Consider the following 24,587-nt stretch of genomic DNA (forward strand, 5'->3'; position numbering starts at 1 on the left):
AGAGCCCTTTTACACGGAAAGATTATCTGACAGATTATCTGCCAAAGATTTGAAGCCAAAACCAGGAATGGATTTGAAAAGAGGAGAAATCTCAGGCTTTCCTTTATTACCTGATCTCTGTTTATAGTCCATTCTTGGCTTTGGCTTCAAATCTTTGGCAGATAATCTGTCAGATAATCTTTCCGTGTAAAAGGGCCCTTACTCCCTCTTTTTTTCTTCTCTCTCTATTTTCTCCCATGCTAGCTATATGTTATTAAACAGAGGAGTTAGCGGTATTGCAAGATTTGACTACACAGGTTTGTTTGTAGTCTGTAACCATGGAGACACATAGGTTTGCATAGGAGCTGTATACAATCTCATATAGAGTGGAGGAGCGTGGTTGTAGCCTTGGTACCTTGCCCTCAGCCGACCCTTCCTCCTCCCGTCACGTGAAGCAGAAGGAGCTCAGGTTGGCGCTGTATGAAGATGTTTAAAGGGCACACAGGGCCCCTGGCATTGGCACAGGCACTCCCAGGGCAGGTACGCCGGCTCTCTTGGTCTTATATCGTCACTGGGTACATACAAGTGTTTATTGCAATATAAACTGATAGAATTTGTGACTATTATGTTACAGAGCAAATGACTATAAGGCGGGTGTCCGTCCCTCCAGGCGTCTATCTGCAGATGTTTGATATATTTGTGTAGAGGTGACGCAGGAATAAAATGATGGGAAAAATTTACAATGAACCTTCTTCTCCTTGCCGAGAGAGATAAGAAAAGGGGAAGGGGTGTGGGGAGGTGGGAGAGCCTACATGGAGGGCAGATCACACAGGTGTTGGGGGGGAGAGCCTACATGGAGGGCAGATCACACAGGTGGGGAGGTGGGAGAGGCTACATGGAGGGCAGATCACACAGGTGTTGGGGGGGAGAGCCTACATGGAGGGCAGATCACACAGGTGTTGGGGGGGAGAGCCTACATGGAGGGCAGATCACACAGGTGTTGGGGGGGGAGAGCCTACATGGAGGGCAGATCACACAGGTGTTGGGGGGGAGAGCCTACATGGAGGGCAGATCACACAGGTGGGGAGGTGGGAGAGGCTACATGGAGGGAAGATCACACAGGCTGTACACAGAAGAGGATACATGGAGAGCAGATCACAGGCTGTAGATAGAAGAGGATACATAGAGGGCAGATTACATAGGTCATAGACAGAAGCGGATACATGGAGGACAGATCACACAGGCTGTAGATGGAAGAGGATACATGGAAGGCAGATCAAGGAGACTGTAGATAAAAGAGGATACATAGAGGGCAGATCACAAAGGTCATGGATGGAAGAGGATACATGGAGGGCAGATCACAAAGGTCATGGATGGAAGAGGATACATGGAAGGCAGATCAAGGAGACTGTAGATAAAAGAGGATACATAGAGGGCAGATCACAAAGGTCATGGATGGAAGAGGATACATGGAGGGCAGATCACACAGGTCATAGATAGCAGAGGATACATGGAGGGCAGATTACACAGGTCATAGATGGAGGAGAATACATGGAGGGCAGATCACAAAGGTCATAGATGGAAGAGGATACATGGAGGGCAGATCACACAGGCCATAGATGGAAGAGGATACATGGAAGGCAGCTCACACAGGTCATAAATAGAAGAGGATACATGGAGGGCAGATCACACAGGCTGGAGATGGGAAGGAGAGCATACACAAGGCAGTCTGCAGAGGAGAATCACATAGAGACATAAAAGATTGTACATATAAAAAGCCTCCAAATCCATCTATTCTGCCTTTTTATTATTTCCGTAGGATAGATATATGTTTATCCCAGGCAGGTTACATTTACTTACTGTACATTTACCAACCACATCTGCTGAAAGTTTGTTCCTAATATCTACTACTATTTTAGTAAAATAACATTTTCTCATAAGCTTAGATTGTGGCCCCTTGTTCTTGATTTCAGTTTCTTCCCTCCTGTTTATCAGGAAAGCAGAGACCCCTAAACAGAGACACAGACCTCCCGTCCAGCATGTTCAGGTCATATCTATGTTGGATAGGAAGCCGACATTTCAGATATACGCTGTAATGCCAGTGCTCAATGGACTGAATATATTTATACTCTTGAGGTTTGTTTGTTTTTTGTGGGACTACAAAACATGGCCAATTGCATACAATAACCTGATACACCTGGAATTAGAATTACAAGGACTTAATAAGTATTTTTTTATTTTTCAGGTGAAATCCACAAGTGTAAGGAGAGAAGAGGAGATGGGTAATCTCCAGGGTTTGCGGAGGGTGAGTGAGGGCAGCCATTGTTCCTTTGTGTTTCCTCTCAGTTATTTGTCATCCTGTTCACTAAACAATGATGTAAAAATTGACTTTGTACAGGGCAGTGAACACAATCGCACACTCACACGTCTGTACAATTCACTTAGTGGCCTCCCATGCAGGAAGCCGCTGCAGAGCCAATTCATGATGAATGCCGATGCCTTTCATGCTCAGAGGCCTGTGGACAAATGTCAGCAGATTCCTTACAGATAATGTAGGGTCGGGGCTGATGGATTCATGGACAGGAGCATCGGGTCGGGGCTGATGGATTCATGGACAGGAGCAGCGGGTCGGGGCTGATGGATTCATGGACAGGAGCAGCGGGTCGGGGCTGATGGATTCATGGACAGGAGCATCGGGTCGGGGCTGATGGATTCATGGACAGGAGCAGCGGGTCGGGGCTGATGCATTCATGGACAGGAGCAGCGGGTCAGGGCTGATGGATTCATGGACAGGAGCAGCGGGTCAGGGCTGATGCATTCATGGACAGGAGCAGCGGGTCGGGGCTGATGGATTCATGGACAGGAGCAGCGGGTCAGGGCTGATGGATTCATGGACAGGAGCAGCGGGTCAGGGCTGATGGATTCATGGACAGGAGCAGCGGGTCAGGGCTGATGGATTCCTGGACAGGAGCAGCGGGTCGGGACTGATAGAATCACGGGCAGGAGCAGCGGGTTGAGGACGATGGAACCACAGACAGGAGCAGCGGGTCGGGACTGATGGATTCATGGACAGGAGCAGCGGGTTGGAGCTGATGGATTCATGGACAGGAGCAGCGGGTTGGGGCTGCACATTCAGTGTCATTTATTCATTGCTCAGATGTAAATCCGCTAATAATAGATTCCCCAATAATTTTTTGTTTGGATTATGGGGAAAGTGTTATTTTCCCCCCAAAAAATAACGTGTGTCAGACCGCCCGAGGTCTCCTTAATACACTTTTCAAGTCATAGGGCCATATTACATGGGGCGATTATCGTGTGAAAAATCTTTATATCGTTCGAAGTTAAACGATAATCATTCTGTGTAATTGCAGGCAACTATCGAAAAATCGTTCATATGTCGTTGATTGTTGATTTAGATCTGAACCTAAAATTATTGTTAATCGCTCACTAATCGTTTGCTGTAATTCCACATTCGTTCGCTCAAGTTCCGCATTTTTTCACTAATCGTTCAGTGTAATTGCACATTGTTCATTTTTTGCTGGGATCAGATGGAGTAAACGATCGTAGTAACGATCGTAACTAACGACTATTGTTCTGTGTAATATGGTGAACGATTTCAGGTTAACGACAATCTCGTTGGCGATCTTTTATCGTTAGTTGTTAATCGTTAAAAATCGCTTCGTGTAATAGGACCCTTACTTTCTTTAAGCCAAAAAAGATATATATGTTTCGGAAATTTACCGAAAAACTAAACTTAGGAAAAGAGAGGCGCTATTTCTAGAAGTTGGAGCAGGACAAAAAGTCAGCACTACTAACCAGGACCTGTGTATAGGATCTGTTTCTGGAAGAAGGCAGCCATGCTTTTCCTAATCCTGCATAAGCCCTAAAAAGAAGGGGACCGCCATGAATACGTCATAATTTATATCAACGTACCTTTATGCTGGGATCCCCTCATACATCACAGACTTACTTTTCTGATGTGAACACAGCCTTATTTGGAGAGGAGAAGTATCAACATCTTTAGTCTTTTGCTTTATTCTCGATCTGGCTGATTCGAAGGGATGCTCCGTATTTATTTATAATAAACTGGTGTCTTATAATTATACATTCTAATTTGCTTCTATTAAAAACTTCAAGTTTTCCAGTACTTATCAGCTGCTGTATGTCCTGCAGAAAAGTGGTGTATTCTCTCCACTCTGACACAGCGCTCTCTGCTGCCACCTCTGTTCATGTCAGGAACTGTCCAGAGCAGGAGAGGTTTTCTATGGGGATTTTCTGCTGCTCTGGACAGTTCCTGACATGGACAGAGGGGGCAGCAGAGAGCACTTCCTGCAGGACATACAGCACATGATAAGTACTGATAATTACAAATCTGTACAAATTTATGACACCAGTTGATTTGAAAGTTTGGAGTTCCCCTGTAAAGAATCTTTATCTGCTAAACAAAATGAATAGGCACATAGGGTGCATAGAGAACATTCTCTTATAGAGAGACTTATAGAGAGGTGTCACAGTTAGCGGTCCTCTGTACCTCTATAGCTCTTGTAGGTGATTTAACCACCCCGGACCCTTCTCACTCCTTGTATATATCCTCACACACACATATATACTCCAGGCCATAAAGCAGAGACCCCACTCCCCTCTTCATAGTGCAGGAAGCAGCATTTACAGGATCTCTTCTCAGCACTTTCTCAGTTTCTGGGAAGCGGTGCCAATACAAACAGGAGGCAGATAGAGAGCGGAGATCCCACCGGACAGGACACCGGCATATGTCACTTGTCACCTGGAGAGGTGAGAAGACTCCAGGAAGAGATCCGACCTCTTATCGTCCCATCCATAAAAGCACACGCTTGTTATTCAGGAACATTAACAGTGAACTCCCCACTTTCCCTTATTTAGTTTCCTGTTTCCATGTCAATATTTCTGTATCTTATATCTCTCCATGTGCGTCTATGATGTCAGCGACTCACAAACCTGTCCAGATGCAGCAATGGAGACATAACTACAGCTGTAGCGGCTGCTGTGGGGCCCAGAGGGTGAGGGAGACCCAGCCACAGGTGCATGTGTGGTGGGGCCCGCTTATAGGTGGTGGGGCTCGTCTCATTTTGGGGTTTCTTTGATTTTTCTTTCAAATCAACTGGTGCCAGAAAGTGCCAGAGATTTGTAATTTACTTCTATATAAAAAATCTCCAGCCTTCCAGTACTTATCAGCTGCTATATAACCTGCAGGATGTGGTGTATTCTCTCCAGTCTGACACAGTGCTCTCTGCTGCCACCTCTGTCCATGTCAGGAACTGTCCAGAGCAGCAGCAAATTCCGAAACAGAAAACCTCTCCTGCTCAAGACAGTTCCTGACATGGACAGAGGTGGCAGCAGAGAGCACAGTGTCAGGGTGGGTTCAGACTACGGAATTCTCGCAGATAAATTCTGCCGAATTCCGTCGCTAGAACGCGCTCACAGCCGTGCGCCTTTCCGCCGGCTCCATAGACACCATTCTATGAGCCAGCTTATTCCGCTATCCGCCAAAAGAATTGACGTGTCAATTCTTACGGCGGAATGCGGAATCCGCCCGTGCATAGAATGGTGTTTATAGCACGGGTGGAGAGGCGCGCGGCCGTGAGCGCGTACAGGCAACGGAATTCAGCGGAATTTATCCGCGAGAATTCCGTAGTCTGAACCCACCCTCAGACTGGAGAGAATACACCACTTCCTGCAGGACATACAGAAGCTAAGAAGTACTGGAATACTGGAGATTTTTATATAGAAGTAAATTACAAATCTCTGGCACTTTCTGGTACCAGTTGACTGGTGAACAACCCCTTTAAGGATAAATGGCTCAAAGCAAATTGTTACCTTTTATTAGATGAATGATCAGTGTCTGGGGATAATAGCGGAGGGTACAGGTGACGTCACACAAGTGTCCTGATCCTCCTCCGGCGTCCTGTCCTGGTTACAGGCTCCTTAATCCCTTTGTTCTTGCTTTGGTGTGACCTTTGCAGAGCTCTTAAATGTATGAAATAAAACCCTGCGTCCCGGCTGCCTTCATCACTGAGGATTAGGCTTTATTGCAGGTAGTGGCTTCATAGTGACGGCAATAAATAAGGAAGATGGAAGTTTAGTCGCCTTTAGGCTGGGTTCACACTACGTATATTTCAGTCAGTATTGTGGTCCTCATATTGCAACCAAAACCAGGAGTGGATTAAAAACACAGAAAGGATCTGTCCACACAATGGTGAAATTGAGTGGATGGCCGCCATAATGGTAAATAACGGCCATTATTTCAATATAACAGCTGTGTTTTAAAATAAAAGCAAATATTTGCCATTAAATGGCGGCCATCCACTCAATTACACCATTGTGTGAACAGATCCTTTCTGTGTTTGCAATCCACTCCTGGTTTTGGTTGCAATATGAGGACCACAATACTGACTGAAATATACATAGTGTGAACCCAGCCATAAGTTGGGGGAAAATCTTTGAATTGTTTCTGTCCAAACCCTCGAAATAAGAGACAAACTAAGAATGGGAAAGTGACACTGTGCACCTGTCTGTATAGAGAGAGAGTGACAACCATCACACCTCCATCCATGTCTGTATAGAGAGAGAAAGTGAGGACTACAGCCACCCTGAGCAGAACTTGTACTTAGAACAGAGGTGGTACTGTGCAGATACTTACACCCAGCATACATTACAGGAGAAGTGGTACTATGCACTCTCCATATATACTGAGGATTACACCCAGCATACAGGACAGGAGAAGTGGTACTGTGCACTGTATATATATACTGAGGATTACACCCTATACACAGGATTACACCCTATACACACTATACAGACATCTATCTATATATATATATATATATATATATATATATATATATATACAGTGCACAGTACCACTTCTCCTGTCCTGTATGCTGGGTGTAATCCTCAGTGTATATATACAGTGCACAGTACCACTTCTCCTGTCCTATATACTGAGTGTAATCCTCAGTATATGTATATACAGTGGTACCTTGGTTTAAGAGTAACTTGGTTTAAGGGTACAAACCCACTTGACGTATTTGCTGCGTGAATCAGTCTTAAAAATAAGCAGGCAAAACGCAGGTTGGCTTTATACGATTGTTCTGCATTAAAATACGCAATTGTGTATTTTTGAAGCGTGAAGCTTGTTGTTAGCAAAGCATCAGTTGTTAACAACCTGTGCTAAAAACGCATGTAGCTTCACGCTTCAAAAATCCGCAATTGCGTATTTTAACAACTGATGCTTTGCTAACAACAAGCTTCACGCTTCAAAAATACGCAATTGCGTATTTTAATGCAGAACAATCGTATAAAGCCAACCTGCGTTTTGCCTGCTTATTTTTAAGACTGATTCACGCAGCAAATACGTCAAGTGGGTTTGTACCCTAAGAGCGTTTTGGTTTAAGAGCTCACATTTTTTTTTAAATTGTGACTTGGTTTAGGAGCATCGCTTTGGTTTAAGAGCTCCCTGTACTGAGTGGGAGCACGAGTGGAGGCATGGCCTGCATAGCGGGGTCTACAGCCCTGTACTCTGACCCAGGAAGTCTCTCACCTTCCAAATCATAGCAGATCCACTTCAGGCTGGGGCTTGCATCAGGGGACAGGACTGTGGGGGGGTAATGCATACAGTGCACAGTGCCGCTTCTCCTGTCCTGTGTATAGGGTGTAATCCTCAGTATATATACAGTGCACAGTACCACTTCTCCTGTCCTGTATGCTGGGTGTAATCCTCAGTATATATATATATATATATATACAATGCACAGTACCACTTCTCCTGTCCTGTATACTGGGTGTAATCCTCAGTATATATATATACAGTGCACAGTACCACTTCTCCTGTCCTGTATGCTGGGTGATATCCTCAGTATATATATATACAGTGCACAGTACCACTTCTCCTGTCCTGTATGCTGGGTGTAATCCTCAGTATATATATACAGTGCACAGTACCACTTCTCCTGTCCTGTATGCTGGGTGTAATCCTCAGTGTGTGTATATATATATATATATATATATATATATATATATATATATACACACAGTGCACAGTACCACTTACAGCATACAGGACAGGAGAAGTGGTACTGTGCACTGTGTATATATACTGAGGATTACACCCAGCATACAGGACAGGAGAAGTGGTACTGTGCACTGTATATATATATATATATATATATATATATATATACTGAGGATTACACCCAGCATACAGGACAGGAGAAGTGGTACTGTGCACTGTATATATATACTGAGGATTACACCCAGCATACAGGACAGGAGAAGTGGTACTGTGCACCGTATATATATACTGAGGATTACACCCAGTATACAGGACAGGAGAAGTGGTACTGTGCACTGTTATATATACTGAGGATTACACCCAGCATACAGGACAGGAGAAGTGGTACTGTGCACTGTATATATATACTGAGGATTACACCCAGCATACAGGACAGGAGAAGTGGTACTGTGCACTGTCTATATATACAGGACAGGAGAAGTGGTACTGTGCACTGTATATATATATACTGAGGATTACACCCAGCATACAGGACAGGAGAAGTGGTACTGTGCACTGTATATATATATATATACTGAGGATTACACCCAGCATACAGGACAGGAGAAGTGGTACTGTGCACTGTCTATATATACAGGACAGGAGAAGTGGTACTGTGCACTGTCTATATATACAGGAAAGGAGAAGTGGTACTGTGCACTGTTATATATACTGAGGATTACACCCGGCATACAGGACAGGAGAAGTGGTACTGTGCATTGTATATATATACTGAGGATTACACCCAGCATACAGGACAGGAGAAGTGGTACTGTGCACTGTATATATATACTGAGGATTACACCCAGCATACAGGACAGGAGAAGTGGTACTGTACACTGTATATATATATATATATATATACTGAGGATTACACCCAGCATACAGGACAGGAGAAGTGGTACTGTGCACTGTATATATATATATACTGAGGATTACACCCAGCATACAGGACAGGAGAAGTGGTACTGTGCACTGTCTATATATACAGGACAGGAGAAGTGGTACTGTGCACTGTCTATATATACAGGACAGGAGAAGTGGTACTGTGCACTCTATATATACAGGACAGGAGAAGTGGTACTGTGCACTCTCTATATATACAGGACAGGAGAAGTGGTACTGTGCACTCTCTATATATACAGGACAGGAGAAGTGGTACTGTCCATATTTAGTGTTCTGTGCAGTCTAATGACATAGAATCACATTTAAGAAATTCCTTGTGAAGTATAAACCAGTAGAAGTTGTACTGTGCAGCATCTATACAGACACAGGAGATACATGGGCACTGGCAGATGGATGGGGACGGGTGGTCTGGAAGGTATGCTTATAAATACAGGATGTCACTAAATATATAATACATTTACATAAAGAATTTGCTTTCTATCCAGTTCTGACACATGTACAGCTGTATCCTTCCTGACATCACATTATAGATCCTATATGATGACTGATCTTCTGCCATTATAATAACTGTGTTATTAGCTATCATGTGTTCAGATGAGGTATCCGCCGCTGGGCTGTGTGCCTCACCATGGCAGCCCGTCCGTCCCTTGTTTTCCTATATGCAGGTGGGCACAATCCAATGTACAGTCTATATATACAGATAGTCCTTGGCATCGCCCAGTGGGCAGGGGTGTCACTAAGTCTGGTTGTTGAGTTTATGCCACTTTGTCACCACTTTCTCTGGGTGGCTTATGGTGTCTGTCCATTGATCTGCGGCCTCGCTGCTGTTACTGTCGCTGCTGATCCAGACCTGAGAACAAGGAAAGGGTTAATGCAAACGCGGCCCCTGAGGTATAACATATATGAGAACGCGATCCTGCAGCTCACAAAGACACGGGATGTTCCACAACCTCATCATACCCTGATAGACCGATCCTTCCTATGTTCTACAACCCATGGATCCCCAGCAAACTACAATTCCCAGCATGCCCTGACAGATGTCACTGTGGTGTTATGCAGTGTGCCCTGGCTGTTACAGAAAACAACTCGTATATGAGTGATACCGGGATGTGTGATGTCTGTATATTCCTGTAGGCCTGGTACTTGGATGATGTGTTATATGAGTGATACCGGGATGTGTGATGTCTGTATATGCCTGTATACCTTGTACTTGGATGATGTGTTATATGAGTGATACCGGGATGTGTGATGTCTGTATATGCCTGTAGACCTTGTACTTGGATGATGTGTTATATGAGTGATGCCGGGATGTGTGATGTCTGTATATTCTTGTAGGTCTGGTACTTGGATGATGTGTTATACATGTGATACAGGGATGTGTGATGTCTGTATATTCCTGTAGGCCTGGTATTAGGATGATGTGTTATATGAGTGATACCGGGATGTGTGATGTCTGTATATTCCTGTAGGCCTGGTACTTGGATGATGTGTTATACATGTGATACAGGGATGTGTGATGTCTGTATATTCCTGTAGGCCTGGTACTTGGATGATGTGTTATACATGTGATACAGGGATGTGTGATGTCTGTATATGCCTGTAGACCTTGTACTTGGATGATGTGTTATACATGTGATACAGGGATGTGTGATGTCTGTATATTCCTGTAGGCCTGGTACTTGGATGATGTGTTATACATGTGATACAGGGATGTGTGATGTCTGTATATTCCTGTAGGCCTGGTACTTGGATGATGTGTTATATGAGTGATGCCGGGATGTGTGATGTCTGTATATTCCTGTAGGCCTGGTACTTGGATGATGTGTTATACATGTGATACAGGGATGTGTGATGTCTGTATATGCCTGTAGACCTTGTACTTGGATGATGTGTTATATGAGTGATGCCGGGATGTGTGATGTCTGTATATTCTTGTAGGTCTAGCAAGCACCTGACTGATTATTGAGGGTGCTCAGAGACTGCCTGTGTCATCCTCCATAATAAGCCCTTAGCTCTTTTTTCCTTATGGCCGCCAGGAAAGGGTTAATAGGAACTGTTCCCTTCCCTTCCTCCTTTTTCTTAGGGTGGTATACACGGACCGATGGGGGCCCGATAATACCTGTAAACGAGCTGGGCCTATTAGACGGCCCGATAAGCGATTAACAAGGGCTGCAAGGACATCATTACCGATGTCCTTGCAGCCCTTCCTTACTTTACCTATCCACGCTCCAGGGCTGCTCCGGCGGTCTGCTTCTCCCTGGGGTCCCGCGCATTCTAGCTTCAGAGCGGCCTGTCAGCTGACAGGCCGCTCAACCAATCACAGGCCGGGACTGACCGCAGGAGCATCCCTGGAGCGTGGATAGGTAATGTATATCATCAGTCGCTAGCCACGCACCGCCATTACGCGGTCGGCGCCCGACAAATATAGGTTCTAACCTATTTCAACAATCGGCCGATGATCGTTGTCATCGGCTGATCGTTGTATTTATTACACGGAGCGATAATCAGCCCAATCGGGAAGATTCGGCCAATATCATTCCGTGTAATAGTACCCTTAGTGTTGTCCCCACCCCCCCACCCCCCTTTTTCCCTCCTACATGTGTCAGTGGCCAACTAGGAGAATTCCCGGGCTGGAGAGCCTATCAGGGAACAGTGGGAAGAGGCATCAGGCCTCATTTATAGGGGTTAGCGCAGCCCACGCTTTCAGTTCACTGCTTACAAGCAGTGCAAATTCTGCGTGTTTATGTGTTGTTACAGTGATGCATTAAAAAAAAAATAAAAAAATATATATATATATATATAAATATATATATATATATATATATATATATATATATAAATTATAAATAAATAAAAAATATATATATGGAAATTCTATATAAGGTGAAGACTTGGAAGATGTTAGATATTTGTGTGTGGGTTTACAAGTCACAGCTGGCTGAGTACACCTGCCCGGCAGGTTAAAGGGTTAAGCGGGCGTTTGTGCGCGCCGGGAGTCCGCCGGTGGCACATTGTGGCTTCCCTTCTGGTGAGTTGGCATGTAGTGCCCGTTGGTTACGGTTAGTACGGTTAATAAAAGCTGTGGTTGGCCCTCACCCAGCAAAACAAGTTGAGCGTTGTGTCTTTATTTCCTGGCGGCTTGGGGAATATGGCGCAATCTGACACGTTTGGTATGGAGATCTAGGCAGTCTGGTACTTGGATGATGTTATATGAGTGATACCGGGATGTGTGATGTCTGTATATTGGTTTAGGTCTGGTACTTGGATGATGTTATATGAGTGATACCAGGATGTGTGATGTCTGTATGTGGTGTAGGACAGAGGTTCCCAGGCACACCTGCAGCCGGCTCCGCTCAGGGATGTGTGATGTCTGCATATTTCTGTAGGCCTGGTACTTGGATGATGTGTTATATGAGTGATGTGGGGATGTGTGATGTCTGTTATATTGGTTTAGGTCTGGTACTTGGATGATGTGTTATATGAGTGATACCGGGATGTGTGATGTCTGTATATTGGTTTAGGTCTGGTACTTGGATGATGGGTTATATGAGTGATACCAGGATGTGTGATGCTTGTATATTCCTGTAGGTCTGGTACTTGGATGATGTTATATGAGTGATGTGGGGATGTGTGATGTCTGTTATATTGGTTTAGGTCTGGTACTTGGATGATGTGTTATGAGTGATAGCGGAATGTGTGATGTCTGTATGTGGTGTAGGACAGAGGTTCCCCTCGGGGATCAGGCTATGCTCCTGTGTTGATGTAGTGGGAATCTGGCGGCTTCTCAATAAGCAGGAGAGCAGAGCTGTTCTGTCTGTGGGATTTATAACAGAGGACTCTGTGTGTCTGATGAAAAGCCGCACTGTTACCCTCCTTAATTCCCCCTTATTGTGCGCTCTCTGCTTCTCTATAATCCAAATTACAGACTGTCCTCACAAGCGTTTGGTTACAGAATGTAATTGCAGCGTACGGGTGCGGCCCGGGATAGATGGATATCAGCGGTACAGTCAGAGGCTCATCATCTACATTATACCCACACCATATTCACTATATTCAGGGTCTGCACTCCATCTAAACTGTGGAACAGAATTAAAGGGAAGGTCCACTTTAGTACTGTATATTTAGGAATTCTAAGTTTATAGAGGGGGGGGTCCTCTGTTCAGGAGAGCTCTTGTTTTGGAGGACCAATCCCGTCCGCATTACACAGACAACTTATTGACGTGGGTGGAGACTGTGTAACTTCTCCTATAGTGGCGCTGCAGGGGAACTTTAAGGAGTACTCCGGTAAAAATGTTTTCCTTTCAAATCAGCTGGTGTCAGAAAGTTATACAGATTTGTAATTTACTTATATTTAAAAATCTCCAGCTGCTGTATGTCCTGCAGGAAGTGGTGTATTCTCTCGAGTCTGACAAAATGGTCTTTGCCGCCACCTCTGTCCATGTCAGGAACTGTCCAGAGCAGGAACTGTCCAGAACTGTGTCAGACTGGACAGAATACACCACTTCCTGCAGGACAGACAGCAGCTGATAAGCACTGGAAGAGTGGAGATTTTTAAAACTTTCTAATCCCAATTGATTTGAAAAAAACTAAAATTTGCAAGATTACACCTTTAAATCTTCGCACTACTGTACTGATACAGCTATGGTTTTGGGGGAGTTGTGAAGAGGCGCACCCAGAAATCCAGGTCACCCCCCACTTTCCTCGTACTGGTTGTGTGTCCCTTTTATCATGGCGCGGCAGTCGACAGATGATACATGTACTTTGTGGGAAAATCCCTTTTATTATTACAACTTCCCTGTAAACTCTTCCTTAGCGGAGACAAGCCTCCCTTACTGCTGGTGTTCTCCATTGGGACGGATCATGTTCTCCTCCATTGTCACCGTGTAAGGGAATCTTATAGTGAACATCCTTTATAGAGAGGCACAATGGATGAATGGCCTGTATACAGGAGGACAAGGCCGCTCCCCGACGTAACTTATACAGCTGCCATTTACTTCTTCTCCAAAAGAAATCTTTTTAGAGGAGCGTAAGGCGATATTCCCGGCCCTGTCCCTGTGTCCTTGTGCTCATGAAAGGGACGTTTGTGCCATATACCAGGAGGCAGGGGGACACCTCAGCCAAGCCGCGTCTTACAAATGTCATCTCTATCGCACGGGGCTTAAATACCCATGTACAGAGCTCTCCGCAGCCTTATTATATGGGGCCGGGGGGAAGTTACAAGGAGAGAGGTGAAAGGGCTCGTGTAGGGAATTCTAGGGCTACACCAGCGCCAGGAAGATTGCAATGTCACATGACTGTCGAGGTGATAATGTGATAAATAGATATATATATAGACTGGGCCTTTAAGCATATGTGCTTGCTCTCTGGAATGGAAATAATCTCTTTGACCTGACAAGAAGACTCTTTATCTATGACAGGGATGGAAAACCTTTGTCCCTCCAGCTGTTACAGAACTACTATTCCCATCATGCCAAAGGCTGTCCAGGAATGATGGGAATTGTAATTTTGCAACAGCTGGAAGGTCAAAGGTTTTCCTTCCTATGACCTGGTTTTCACCCTTGTTCATTGAGATCAGTGATCAGCTTTAGGGCATGTTTCCACTGTGGAACATGCGCCAAAATTTCAAGCGGAGGCCGTGCAATGGACTACGCTTGACGTTCTGCCTGTCCCATAGACTGAAGCTCAATCCGCAGTCCGCCCCAAGAATTGATATGTCCATACCCTTATAGAGCGCACATAGATCAGTGTCCCCAGAGCTCTTTATAGAGAATAGAGATAACATGACAAGGTAACATGGCCGCCCTCACCTGTCCGATGAAGTGTTTCCTCCGCACCGAGCTGCGGCTATATAACTTGATCAGGAAGTTGATTCCCTCCTCTTTCTGCGTCACCGGGAAGATCATGGTCTCCCCCCAGTTCACTTGGGAATTTGATAACTTTAGCGGTCGCGTCTTCTTCTTGTAGAGCAATCCCTCCGTGCTGAACATCTCGGCTTTGACGTAGAAATCTGCAGAGATGGTAAAAATGTGTGTGAGAGTCTGCGGTCACCATGGGAGGAGCAGCCTGGCACTGGTTACTATATCGCCTTCCACCTATTCCCCCCGTCCTTCTCCAGGTCTGTTTACCCCTTGGTTTACCACTTAGTGTGCAATGTCATTTTTTACACCCATCATCCTCAATAGATCCCTCTACCCACACTGCCCCATCACCCATCATAGTGTTATACCAGTGTGTGGGTACACTGCCCCATCACCCATCATAGTGTTATATCAGTGTGCGGGTACACTGCCCCATCACCCATCATAGTGTTATATCAGTGTGCGGGTACACTGCCCCATCACCCATCATAGTGTTATACCAGTGTGCGGGTACACTGCCCCATCACCCATCATAGTGTTATACCAGTGTGCGGGTACACTGCCCCATCACCCATCATAGTGTTATACCAGTGTGCGGGTAAACTGCCCCATCACCCATCATAGTGTTATACCAGTGTGCGGGTACACTGCCCCATCACCCATCATAGTGTTATACCAGTGTGCGGGTAAACTGCCCCATCACCCATCATAGTGTTATACCAGTGTGTGGGTACACTGCCCCATCACCCATCATAGTGTTATACCAGTGTGCGGGTACACTGCCCCATCACCCATCATAGTGTTATACCAGTGTGCGGGTAAACTGCCCCATCACCCATCATAGTGTTATACCAGTGTGTGGGTAAACTGCCCCATCACCCATCATAGTGTTATATCAGTGTGCGGGTACACTGCCCCATCACCCATCATAGTGTTATACCAGTGTGCGGGTACACTGCCCCATCACCCATCATAGTGTTATACCAGTGTGCGGGTAAACTGCCCCATCACCCATCATAGTGTTATACCAGTGTGTGGGTAAACTGCCCCATCACCCATCATAGTGTTATATCAGTGTGCGGGTACACTGCCCCATCACCCATCATAGTGTTATACCAGTGTGTGGGTAAACTGCCCCATCACCCATCATAGTGTTATATCAGTGTGCGGGTACACTGCCCCATCACCCATCATAGTGTTACACCAGTGTGCGGGTACACTGCCCCATCACCCATCATAGTGTTATACCAGTGTGCGGGTACACTGCCCCATCACCCATCATAGTGTTATACCAGTGTGCGGGTACACTGCCCCATCACCCATCATAGTGTTATACCAGTGTGCGGGTACACTGCCCCATCACCCATCATTGTGGCGGCTCAGGCTGGGACGTACTTATGGAGAGCGGTGTGGAGGAGCTTGGCAGGTTCTGAGCCTTGAGGATTTGTAACTGAATCCTGCTATTTATTGCCTGGAAACACGTCCCGATCAGGAGCTCCGCTTGACAGGCCTGGATAAACGGGCAAACAGAAGAGGATAGATGTCAGGCTGGCGAACAATAGACCCTTGTACCACAAATAACATGCTGTACTTTATACTGTCTGGCAGCGTGCTGCTCCGGGGATCACAATATTAAAATGACATTACTCTGTAAGATGTAGTACCGCCAACCAGGGCTAAGATTGCATTACACGCTGAGCCATCTGTACATAATGATCTCTCCGCAATATAATCCAGCGGCTCTATAACAAACCCCTTACCGCTGTGTCACTAAGGCGTCTACTGTAGTCCCACAATCATAACCTATATATAAGATATAGCATTTGCATGTCCTGCAAGAAGTGGTGTATTCTCTCCAGTCTGACACAGTGCTCTCTGCTGCCACCTCTGTCCATGTCAGGAACTGTCCAGAGCAGCAGCAAATCCCCATAGAAAACCTCTCCTGCTCTGGACAGTTCCTGACATGGACAGAGGTGGCAGCAGAGAGCACTGTGTCAGACTGGAGAGAATACACCACTTCCTGCAGGACATACAGCAGCTGATAAGTACTGGAAGACTGGAGATTTTTAAATAGAAGTAAATTACAAATCTATATTACTTTCTGACACCAGGTGATTTAGAAGAAAAAAAGCATTTCCCTGTTGCCCATGTGGTATGTCCACCCTATGAGAAAGCTTGGAGTCGGCACTGGAGGAGTTAAGCTCCACATTGAAGTTTACCATAGATAAGGAGGTTGTGTATCTGGTAAAGGTCAGACACACATTATACAGGACGAGAGCAAACAATTATATATCCAATAGTGGTGACTATAACATTCCAGCACATATATATATATAACATGAATGACTGTATACATGCAGCGTCTGCCCCGTCACCTCCTCCTGTATCCTCCCTGGGAATAACAGTGTTTACTCCCGCACCTAGCACCGCCGCTGCCGTAATATTGTGTGTCCTGTACTGACGTCACCCAGGAGAATTTTACACCTGAACAGGCAAATAGTGGAGCCGGATCCCATCACAATGGCCGGGCCGGGGCTTGTTTAGCTTGTGGGACATTTATCGAAAAGTTTAATGGAAAATCAACAGTATAGTGAAAGGCTGCGTGCGGGGATCCTCGTAACAGCTCCTTGTAAACTCCTCTGTATCTAAGTTCCATCTTATTGTGAGTCTCCTTGTTGTGGGTCGGGATGGAGGAAGATGTGTGGGGGTCATATAAAAGAGAATGATATATTGCTGATATGTAAGGCGGGCATCATGTCTGGTGCTCGCCCTCCACCTCTGCTAGACCAGATGTAACACTACTGCATTACCAGGATGGAGTATAATCCATAGCCCATAGCCTTTCACCCCTGGGTGCCGTCACTCCATGTAATTTGTGACGGATCATGTATGGAACCCTCTTGTGTTAGATGCATATAGCTATGTACACGTATCAGGTATAGGTGGTGTAATCCCATCATGTATGGAACCCTCTTGTGTTAGATGCATACAGCTATGTACATGTATCAGGTATAGGTGCTGTAATCCCATCATATATGGAACCCTCTTGTGTTAGATGCATACAGCTATGTACACGTATCAGGTATAGGTGCTGTAATCCCATCATGTATGGAACCCTCTTGGGTTAGATGCATATAGCTATGTACATGTATCAGGTATAGGTGCTGTAATCCCATCATGTATGGAACCCTCTTGGGTTAGATGCATATAGCTATGTACATGTATCAGGTATAGGTGCTGTAATCCCATCATGTATGGAACCCTCTTGTGTTAGATGCATACAGCTATGTACATGTATCAGGTTTAGGTGCTGTAATCCCATCATGTATGGAACCTTCTTGTGTCACATATCAGCTATAGGTGGTGTAATCCCTCACCGATGCTTTGGAGGAGGGCACCACGTCCAGGCAGTGCTCGCTCTCGTACTCGCTCAGGTCCCGCAGGGCGATGGAGCACTTGCTGATGGTTCTCTTACGAGGCGTCAGGCTCAGCACCTTAAACACCAGACGCACGTTCTGTAAACTTTGTAACTTGATGGCAAATACAAAGGTTTCCATGAATTCTATATCCTGCAGAGGAAGAATGGAAATGAGTACGGTTCAGATGGAGACAAAACAGCAACATATACGGGATCCTACCACCCTGCCCACCCTGTCTACCCCAACGCAGCCAAGCTGTACCCTGTTCTTTCATGCTTTTCTAACAAAGCTTCTTGTTTCAATAACAAGGTGTTATATTGGCAAAAGAAGAGCCTGTGGAGCCTCATTTAAGAGTCTCGAAACACAGGACTAGCTAGATATCCCTCCGGAAAGGACCCGGCCAGGTTAGTGTGGCGTTTTACTTTTATTCACTAAATAACACACATTACAAAGTTATACAACTTTGTAATGTGTGTTATTTAAGTGAATGGCCCCCTTTCCCATGTTCCCCCCACACTGGAAGTGTTGGTGCATTATACTTATGTATTCGCTGTCGACCCCGGCCGACGTCGTTGGCATAAGATGGCGGCCGGGGTCGACAGCCAACACATAAGTATAATGCACCAACACTTCCAGGGTGAGGGGAACATGGGGAAGGGGGCCATTCACTTAAATAACACACATTACAAAGTTGTATAACTTTGTAATGTGTGTTATTTAGTGAATAAAAGTAAAACGCCGCACTACCCCTTTAAGACTCTCGAAACTTGGCCGGGTCCTTTCCGGAGGGATATCTGGCTAGTCCTGTGTTTCGAGACTCTTAAATGAGGCTCCACGGGCTCCTCTTTTGCATATTCATGTTTCCAGGGAGCAATGAACCTAGGATTTCACCGCATTGAGCGCTTTCACTAGCAGCCGGCAGTGTTATCGTTTGGCTGGTCTCCTTGAGAAAAGTGATCTGTTTCTCTTAAGGCGTGATATAGGGCAGGTATGGGGAACCTTCAACCCATAAGTTATTGTCAAACTACATCACCCATCGTGTCTGGACAGCCAACGGCTGGAGGATCAAAGGTTCCCCATCCCTGATATACATGCTGCAGAGCAATCTGTAACTGATGAAGCACTACAACTCCCAGCATGCCCTGATAATCTTTGCTACATTCCACTGGTGTATCCTATCCCTCAATCTGCTGATGCAAAACTACAACTCCCGTCATGCCCTGACAGCTAGCATAAAATACAATGAGGCCATGAGGCCTTCACTTACCAGAGCCGCCTCCTTAGAAGAGGACTTGAACTGGATGGGTTTGGGGAGGGTAATAATTCCTTTAATATAGACGCTGGGGGAATCGCCGCAGCTCGCTGGCCAGTACAGATCCTTCAGCTGAGGACAAACACAGCATTACTGAGGACAATTATTGACTTAAAGTAATTGTCCGCAGCCTATTTCTGGATCAGCAGCTATAAGTGGTTCAGTCAGGTGACCACGTGGAAGTCATTGTGGTCGTGTTTTTGTCATGACTTTACACCAGTGTATAAGGAGGTGAAGACCAGTATCTCACCTACTGTAGTCAGAGGGGGAGCTGCTATCACGTGGGGTCCTGCGTGGTCATACATCTTGGGTAGGCTCACAGACTAAACCAGGGGTCTCCAACTGTTGTTAACTACAATTCCCAGCATGCCCAGACAGTCAGCAGCTGTCAGGCATCAATAGGAAGTGTGGTTCTCTACAGCCGAAGCACCTGGTTTGGGTATCTAGAGGGATTTTTATAAACATAATTTTTAAGTTGTAAAATTGCATTTACAGGAGCCCGGACATAGCTACGGCAGCAACCAGAATAAAGACCTAAAAAAAAGAGAAGTTTATATTGAAATGTTGAAGTGACTAATTGTGTCCCATCTTAAAGGGGTTGTCCAGGCCTAGAAAAACATGGCCGTTTTCTTCCACAAGTAGCACCACTCTTGTCCTCAGGTTGGGTCTTGGTTCTACAGATCTGTTGTATTCAAGTGAACAGAGCTGAATTGTAATAACACACAACCTGAGGCCTGTTTTTGCCTGCGCTGTTTTTGCTTTGCTTATTTTTTTTATCCTGGATAACTCCTTTAATTAAAGGGGAACTCCGGTGATTTTTTTTCTCTTTCAAATCAATTGGTGTTGAAAGTTCTATAGATTTGTAATTTGCTTTTATATAAATATCTTTCAGTACTTATCAGCTGCTGTATGTCCTGCAGGAAATCGTGTATTCTTTCCAGTCTGACACAATGCACTCTGTTGCCACCTCTGTCCATGTCAGGAACTGTCCAGAGCAGCAACAAATCCCCATAGAAAACCTCTCCTGCTCTGGAAGTTCATTCTGCAGTATTTTTCTTTTTAAGTCAACTTATCAGCTGCTGTATGTCCTGCAGGAAGTGGTGTATTCTCTCCAGTGTAACACAGTGCTCTCTGCTGCCACCTCTGTCTATGTCAGGAACTGTCCAAATCCCCATAGAAAACCTCTCCTGCTCTGGACAGTTCCTGACACAGACAGAGGTGGCAACAGAGAGCACTATGTCAGACTGGAAAGAATACACCACTTCCTGCAGAACATACAGCAGCTGATAAGTACTTGAACACTGGAAAGAATACACTTCACTGATCCCAAGCGATTTTTAATCATTTAAAATAAAGATTATGTTTTAGCTTCATTGACACAAGTCAGGATCAGTCCGTAATAATTGTCGGGGAATTTCCTGTGTTGAGCAATGTGCAAAATTTCCTCAATGTTACGATAGAAAAGACTTTCCCAAGGCAGAATGTTCCTACAGTAGCCAAAAAATCCCAGTGTGATCAGTGAACGTCCTAATAACCTCCAGCGATGGGTGAGTGATTGCCCCCATGTACAGCTCTATAGGGTGCAGGGCCGTCCATATATACAGCTCTATAGGGTGCAGGGCCGTCCATATATACAGCTCTATAGGGTGCAGGGCCGTCCATATATACAGCTCTATAGGGTGCAGGGCCGTCCATATATACAGCTCTATAGGGTGTGGGGCCGTCCATATATACAGCTCTATAGGGTGTGGGGCCGTCCATATATACAGCTCTATAGGGTGTGGGGCCGTCCATATATACAGCTCTATAGGGTGCAGGGCCATTCCCCATATACAGCTCTATAGGGTGCAGGGCCGTCCCCCATATATACAGCTCTATAGGGTGCAGGGCCGTCCATATATACAGCTCTATAGGGTGTGGGGCCGTCCATATATACAGCTCTATAGGGTGTGGGGCCGTCCATATATACAGCTCTATAGGGTGTGGGGCCATCCATATATACAGCTCTATAGGGTGCGGGGCCATCCCCCATATACAGCTCTATAGGATGCAGGGCCATCCATATATACAGCTCTATAGGGTGCAGGGCCGTCCATATATACAGCTCTATAGGGTGCAGGGCCGTCCATATATACAGCTCTATAGGGTGTGGGGCCGTCCATATATACAGCTCTATAGGGTGTGGGGCCGTCCATATATACAGCTCTATAGGGTGTGGGGCCATCCCCCATATACAGCTCTATAGGGTGCAGGGCCATCCATATATACAGCTCTATAGGGTGCAGGGCCGTCCATATATACAGCTCTATAGGGTGCAGGGCCGTCCATATATACAGCTCTATAGGGTGTGGGGCCGTCCATATATACAGCTCTATAGGGTGTGGGGCCGTCCATATATACAGCTCTATAGGGTGTGGGGCCGTCCATATATACAGCTCTATAGGGTGCAGGGCCATTCCCCATATACAGCTCTATAGGATGCAGGGCCGTCCCCCATATACAGCTCTATAGGGTGCAGGGCCTTCCCCCATATACAGCTCTATAGGGTGCAGGGCCGTCCCTATATACAGCTCTATAGGGTGCAGGGCCGTCCCCCATATACAGCTCTATAGGGTGCAGGGCCTTCCCCCATATACAGCTCTATAGGATGCAGGGCCATCCCCCATATACAGCTCTATAGGGTGCAGGGCCGTCCATATATACAGCTCTATAGGGTGCAGGGCCATCCCCCATATACAGCTCTATAGGATGCAGGGCCGTCCCCCATATACAGCTCTATAGGATGCAGGGCCATCCCCAATATACAGCTCTATAGGGTGCAGGGCCGTCCATATATACAGCTCTATAGGGTGCAGGGCAGTCCATATATACAGCTCTATAGGGTGCAGGGCAGTCCATATATACAGCTCTATAGGGTGCAGGGCAGTCCATATATACAGCTCTATAGGGTGCAGGGCCATCCCCCATATACAGCTCTATAGGGTGCAGGGCAGTCCATATATACAGCTCTATAGGGTGCAGGGCCATCCCCCATATACAGCTCTATAGGGTGCAGGGCCGTCCCTATATACAGCTCTATAGGGTGCAGGGCCATCCCCCATATACAGCTCTATAGGGTGCAGGGCCGTCCATATATACAGCTCTATAGGGTGCAGGGCCGTCCATATATACAGCTCTATAGGGTGCAGGGCCGTCCCCCATATACAGCTCTATAGGGTGCAGGGCCGTCCCCCATATACAGCTCTATAGGGTGCAGTGCATCACTTACCTGTAACACAGTAATCCAGATTTGCTCCACAGCGGTGACGTATCGCAGCCTGAAGTGTAACCTCCCGAACTCCCGCTCATCCCCCGACAGGGTTATTGTGTCTGCAACAAAAGGGAAAGTGACTGCGGAGTCATGAAGGGTACGGGGATCAGGTTGCCTTGGCTTTGTAGTGTTTGACGCTTTATGGTCGGATGATCTGTATGTATAAACAGGAAATGTAATCCAGCTATAAGATTACAGAACATCCTGGCCCCCGGCAGAACAGGGCGCTAACAGGGCCAGGGCCCGGCTGCTGCACACTTGTTGCTATGGATAGATTGGGTATGGGCTGTCTGCTACCCTAGCAACCAGTCTGTGTCAGAACCCATGGAAACTATTAGTGATGGTGTCCTGTGGGCATACATTGGGGACCCTCACACGTACCAAGGCTGCGGTTGCTCCCCTGTGAGTCCTTCCTGGAGGAGTTACTGCTCCGGATACTGGAGACAGAGTCGTATCTCTGGAAAAGTGAATGGAGTCAGGTCCAGCAGCGGTCATAAGGATGTATTCACACATCACTACAGCTGGAGGTTATTGGGGTCCCTCTCCCATACTGGACACATCACCAGCACAGGTTATTGGGGTCACTCTCCCATACTGGACACATGACCAGCTCAGGTTATTGGGGTCACTCTCCCATACCGGACACATCACCAGCACAGGTTATTGGGGTCACTCTCCCATAACAGACACATCTTCAGCTCAGGTTATTGGGGTCACTCTCCCATAACGGACACATCTTCAGCTCAGGTTATTGGGGTCACTCTCCCATACTGGACACATGACCAGCTCAGGTTATTGGGGTCACGCTCCCATGCCGGACACATCACCAGCTCAGGTTATTGGGGTCACTGTCCCATACCGGACACATCACCTGCCCAGGTTATTGGGGTCACGCTCCCATACCGGACACTTCACCAGCACAGGTTATTGGGGTCACTCTCCCATACCAGACACATCACCAGCTCAGGTTATTGGGGTCACTCTCCCATACCGGACAGATCACTACAGCCGGAGGTTATTGGGGTCACTCTCCCATACCAGACACATCACCAGCTCAGGTTATTGGGGTCACTCTCCCATAACGGACACACCACCAGCACAGGTTATTGGGGTCCCTCTCACACACTGGACACATCACCAGCACAGGTTATTGGGGTCACTCTCCCATAACGGACACATCACCAGCACAGGTTATTGGGGTCACTCTCCCATACTGGACACATCACCAGCTCAGGTTATTGGGGTCACTCTCCCATAACGGACACATCTTCAGCTCAGGTTATTGGGGTCACTCTCCCATAACGGACACATCATCTGCTCAGGTTATTGGGGTCACTCTCCCATAACGGACACATCATCTGCTCAGGTTATTGGGGTCACTCTCCCATACCGGACACATCACCAGCACAGGTTATTGGGGTCACTGTCCCATAATGGACACATCACCAGCACAGGTTATTGGGGTCACTCTCCCATACCGGACACATCACCAGCACAGGTTATTGGGGTCACTGTCCCATAATGGACACATCACCAGCTCAGGTTATTGGGGTCACTCTCCCATAACGGACACATCACCAGCACAGGTTATTGGGGTCCCTCTCACACACCGGAAAACATCACCAGCTCAGGTTATTGGGGTTACTCTCCCATACCGGACACATCACTACAGACGCAGGTTATTGGGGCCACTCTCCCATACCATCACTACAGCCGC

The 24,587-nt window shown here is 46.3% G+C and overlaps 1 protein-coding gene and 1 long non-coding RNA gene across 2 annotated transcripts in view; one reads left to right on the forward strand and one right to left on the reverse strand.

Annotated features, from left to right (window-relative positions):
- LOC138770775 (uncharacterized) overlaps window positions 1-24,587 on the forward strand; it is a 170,833-nt gene that overhangs the window by 9,060 nt on the left and 137,186 nt on the right. The window contains exon 3 of the long non-coding RNA XR_011359500.1: window positions 2,225-2,284. This is a non-coding gene — a long non-coding RNA (uncharacterized lncRNA). The remainder of the gene's footprint in view (window positions 1-2,224; window positions 2,285-24,587) is intronic.
- The window catches only part of TC2N (tandem C2 domains, nuclear), a 36,073-nt gene continuing 20,771 nt past the window's right edge, over window positions 9,286-24,587 (reverse strand). The window contains exons 7-13 of the mRNA XM_069950419.1: window positions 23,252-23,327; window positions 22,829-22,929; window positions 19,516-19,632; window positions 18,207-18,398; window positions 16,225-16,339; window positions 14,779-14,978; window positions 9,286-9,821 (exon numbers count right to left, since the gene is read on the reverse strand). Of these exons, the coding sequence (XP_069806520.1) occupies window positions 9,708-9,821; window positions 14,779-14,978; window positions 16,225-16,339; window positions 18,207-18,398; window positions 19,516-19,632; window positions 22,829-22,929; window positions 23,252-23,327 (915 nt within the window). The 3' untranslated portion in view covers window positions 9,286-9,707. The remainder of the gene's footprint in view (window positions 9,822-14,778; window positions 14,979-16,224; window positions 16,340-18,206; window positions 18,399-19,515; window positions 19,633-22,828; window positions 22,930-23,251; window positions 23,328-24,587) is intronic.

The sequence above is a fragment of the Dendropsophus ebraccatus genome, chromosome 13, assembly GCF_027789765.1.
Source record: "Dendropsophus ebraccatus isolate aDenEbr1 chromosome 13, aDenEbr1.pat, whole genome shotgun sequence".
Classification (NCBI taxonomy): Eukaryota; Metazoa; Chordata; class Amphibia; order Anura; family Hylidae; genus Dendropsophus; species Dendropsophus ebraccatus.